This window comes from Teleopsis dalmanni, chromosome 2, assembly GCF_002237135.1.
Source record: "Teleopsis dalmanni isolate 2A chromosome 2, ASM223713v2, whole genome shotgun sequence".
NCBI classification, from domain to species: Eukaryota; Metazoa; Arthropoda; class Insecta; order Diptera; family Diopsidae; genus Teleopsis; species Teleopsis dalmanni.
This window is the reverse complement of record NC_051847.1, coordinates 17,234,868-17,238,853: the sequence shown is the minus strand read 5'-3', so window position 1 is coordinate 17,238,853 and position 3,986 is coordinate 17,234,868. Positions and strand designations below refer to the sequence as shown.

The following is a 3,986-nucleotide window of genomic DNA, read 5'->3' as shown; positions in this document are numbered from 1 at the left end:
AATTGTATTATTTAAGTTAATATACGTGTAACTCATGTTTGAAATTTTGAATTAATAGAGAAAGAACTAATCAAAACTAACTATATTGATATTAATTTAATTAATTCTGTGTTATATCATTCAATAGGAACCACTTTTTCGATATAACTTTTTTGATTTAGGACAAATAAATTATTACGGCGAAAAAAAAGCCCAAGAGGGTAGAGCTTAACTTCTAGACAAACCAAAACCTAGAAAAACAGCGAATAAGCCAATAACACACGAACGATCTAACCTGAAAAACCGATTAATTTGTTATTAAATTATTTACTGTATAATATAATACCACATTATTATGACTCACATATGTTCTTTATTTAAGTATTAAATATAAAAATTATAATATCTTTTTAAAATCATAGTGTAACAATTATATATAATAAATTTAAATTATCTTAAAAAGTGGCAAATGTTCGTGAAAAGATTTTAATTTATATGTGTGTTATAGATTAGATTTCATAAAAGGTTTCAAGTGTTCGTGAAAAGCTTTTGGTACAGGTTGTTGATTTAATGGGCTTTTCTTAGCTGCTTCAAAAAGACGTTCATAAACATTGCCATCGTAGGAGCCCAATGTTGAACTTAAGGTACGGTCATGATAATCAAAACCATCACAAATGGCTACGGCATCAGGACGTAAGTCTAATAGAGCTTTTTCCAAACGTGTTTGCAATGTTCTTAATTCTGTTTCACTTAATCTAACGAACTGTAAAAATAATAAAAAATAAATTAAAAATTTGTATAACTTAACATCCTTTATATAGTTTTTTGACACTTACTCTCAAAATATTTGTCATTTGCTTTAATACAGTATTGACTAAATATAATTCCAAAAGATTTCCCATTACTTTTTGCAAAGCTGGAGAGGATTGTTTTTGTTGCAATTGCCTAACCTGTGCTAGGAAAGTGGCACACACAAAAGCACGTCCATGCGACTATAAGTATGTTAATATAGAAAAAAATTTTAGATATATATGTGTATGTGTATATGTTTATGAAAATATAAACGCATACCTATTATTTTCTCATTAATATTATCAATTGTCAATATAATATTTATTATTATTAGTAAATAAATTGTTATATTAATAATTTTATATTAATATATATAAATATATTATTTACCTCAGCAGCCTGGATGAGCTCGATGCCAGTGTTATTTGCAGCCTCAGCTTCAGATTGTCCAGCTTTTAACCGTTGCGTTAAACTCTCAAATGCAGTTCGCGTTTTACTAGAAAAACAGAAAAAATAGAAAATAAATATATTTTATATGATATATTTATATATACTTTGCTGCTACGAATTCTAAATGTTTCACCATGTTTTCCCAAGTACCGGACCATTTTTCAACACTATTATTTTTTACAATATCAACTAAATAACTGGTTGTAGGTGACAAAGGTTTACCAGAAATAGCGTTACGCCATGTTTTCATTAAAAATCTCCCCACTTGTAATAACAAGACGGTGTTTTCACCTTCATAAGTTATAGAAGCTGTGGCATAAACGTACAAAGTAGCCAAATGAGCAGATGTTAAGTAACCATGTCCACCACAAGCCAAACGTAAACGTTCTACACCTTCAGTGGCATCATAGGAGCAAAGTACTTTCAATATACAAGATAAAGCATGCATTTCTGGTAGTCGACCATATTCACCGCGCTCAATTTCGTTTGAGGTTATATCAAACAAAGACATTAAATAATCCGAAGCTAGACGATATGCAACTCCAGTAGCAATTTCAGGAAATAGTTTCAATTGTTGTGTCACATGATCTACAATTTGTGGCTCAGGATCGCTAAAATATAATATATAAAAGTTCATATTGTTATCTCAATCTATATCATGCTATCATGTGCACTTACTTTGGATTTATTGGACTTTGTCTTCGAACAGCCGAATAACGAGTAGCAATCGTTGCAGCCATAGTTAACATTATTGCATCATCTCTAGCAATTATACAACGTACCGAAACCATTGTGAAGTATGTGAGTACAGATGCAGGACTTTTTACAAACGTACCATCAGAAAATACTTTAGCATTTCTCATTAACATTTTTGTACGTGGGATTCTAACATTCTTTAAACCCAAATACCCATTGTTTACACCGAAGAAACCTACTTTTTTGCCAATTTCACCGATATCAATGCCAGGCAATGGCATATGTGTTTCCTCATCACGTACTTGGACAAAAAACATTTCTACTCCTTTCGCTTCGTTGTCTATAAAAAGTTGTGCTACCACAATGCAGTAATTAGAAGAATGTCCCACTAAAAATAGATGAAGTTAAATGAAATAATATATCATATAATTTTATAAAATACACATAACTTACAACCACCAGGCCACCATTTGTAAGATGATAATGTCGGTGAATTTAAAATAAATTCATCAGTTTTACGATCATAATCGGCTCTGGTTTCCAAACCTCTCAAAAATGTGCCATGACCGAGTTCAGTTTGTGCATATGTGCCACATATTTCGAAATTAGCAGCGCGTTTACCAAAATCTGCATATTGTTCATCAGTGCCTTGTGCTTTAAGTGCTGTGACCAACATAACGAATTGTACACCAAATGGGTTACCGGCCGGCATAGCACCCCAGAGTAATGAAGAATTATAAAGTTCACTTCAGAAAAGTTTAAAAAAACGATTGTAATATAGAGAGAGAAGTAAAATAATCGATTAAGCATATATACGAGTACTTACGGCCAAATGTCAATTCCTCCCGGGTTTCGTTCTTCTTGCAGTTTACGCAACTTTTTCGCAGCATCAATTGCTTGCTTCACTGCTTGTTCGTATATGTCTGCATGGGACTTATATTGAGTTAAATGATTGTCCTCTTCCATGTCCTTGAACATATAATTTTCTGAAATAATAAATTAAAAATTAAATTAAAAAACATAAATACTAAAAACAGTTAATTTAAAAATTATATATTGTATAATACAATATATAATGTATATAATATAATCTATATTATAATATGTATATATAATATAATATATGTACATAATATAATATAATATATGTACATAATATAATATATAATATAATTTATATATATACTCATTTTGAACTCATTATATATAACAATCTGTGTTTCAAAATTTCGCAAAACATTAATATTTTATTTTGTCACGACTTGATCTAATAAACATTAAAAAAATTCTATATATTAATTTTTTTTACCATATAGACCCTTTTTGCGATTTACCTTTTGCAATAGTATAAAATAATGGATATTATCATATTTAAAAAAAGTTATATTGACTTCTAATAATAATTTAAAATATTTAGATATGCAAGAAAATTATGTTGATGGATACTGGATGCAAAATCTAGTAACTAGTTTTTAATAAAATTTTGCTCACCCAAATAAATCTGTCCACTATTTAATTATTTATTATAAATTCTATAAAATTATAATTTATATAATAATCTAATATACTAAGCTAGATATCATATTTCCTATTCATATCTAAAAAAATCCACCTAACAATTATCGAAACACAAGTGAGAATTGGTTTAGCAACCAATAGTGAGAATTTTACAATGGAGAGCAATGATAATTTAAAAAAATAAAAATTTATTTATATTAAATTAATATATTAATTTATTTTATAAAAATAATGTTTAACTTTCATTTATTATTGATATTAATTATTTTTTAAATAATAGCACTATACTTTTCAATGGGTGATTTAAAGCAAAATCTTTAAATATTTCAAATTGACAAAAATGAGTATAGATTTGTTATTAATGTAAAAGTAAAAAAAACTAAAAATTTTTCAAAAAGAGACTTTCGAAAAGTAGTAAACTACAATAAAAATACCTTTTTATATTATTTTTATTAATTGAAATTTGGCTAACCATAGAGCTATTTCGTTTATTACCAAATACCCATCATCAGTGGTCTTGGAAATAATTCTAAAACCATTCATAAACAATT

The 3,986-nt window shown here is 28.0% G+C and overlaps 1 protein-coding gene across 1 annotated transcript; it reads right to left on the bottom strand.

The window, feature by feature from the left end:
- Nucleotides 1-412: 412 nt before the first annotated feature.
- LOC119684147 (probable peroxisomal acyl-coenzyme A oxidase 1) lies at nt 413-2,895 on the bottom strand. The gene is made up of 7 exons (XM_038098113.1): nt 2,744-2,895; nt 2,371-2,663; nt 1,900-2,305; nt 1,326-1,832; nt 1,162-1,267; nt 816-971; nt 413-742 (listed from the first exon to the last, which is right to left on the bottom strand). Exons 1-7 carry the CDS (start codon nt 2,893-2,895, stop codon nt 482-484), a joined length of 1,881 nt encoding a protein of 626 aa, XP_037954041.1. The 3' UTR covers nt 413-481.
- Between the last annotated feature and the right edge of the window lie 1,091 nt (nt 2,896-3,986).

Bases quoted from the DNA above. Each gene is read 5' to 3' on its own strand.
- LOC119684147 (XM_038098113.1), bottom strand. From the start codon at position 2,895: ATGTTCAAGGACATGGAAGAGGACAATCATTTAACTCAATATAAGTCC. The intron at 2,306-2,370 runs GTAAGTTATGTG...ATCTATTTTTAG, and splicing joins CAAATGGTGGCCTGGTGGTT to TGGGACATTCTTCTAATTAC. The intron at 972-1,161 runs GTAAATAATATA...ACATACTTATAG, and splicing joins AGCTCATCCAGGCTGCTGAG to TCGCATGGACGTGCTTTTGT.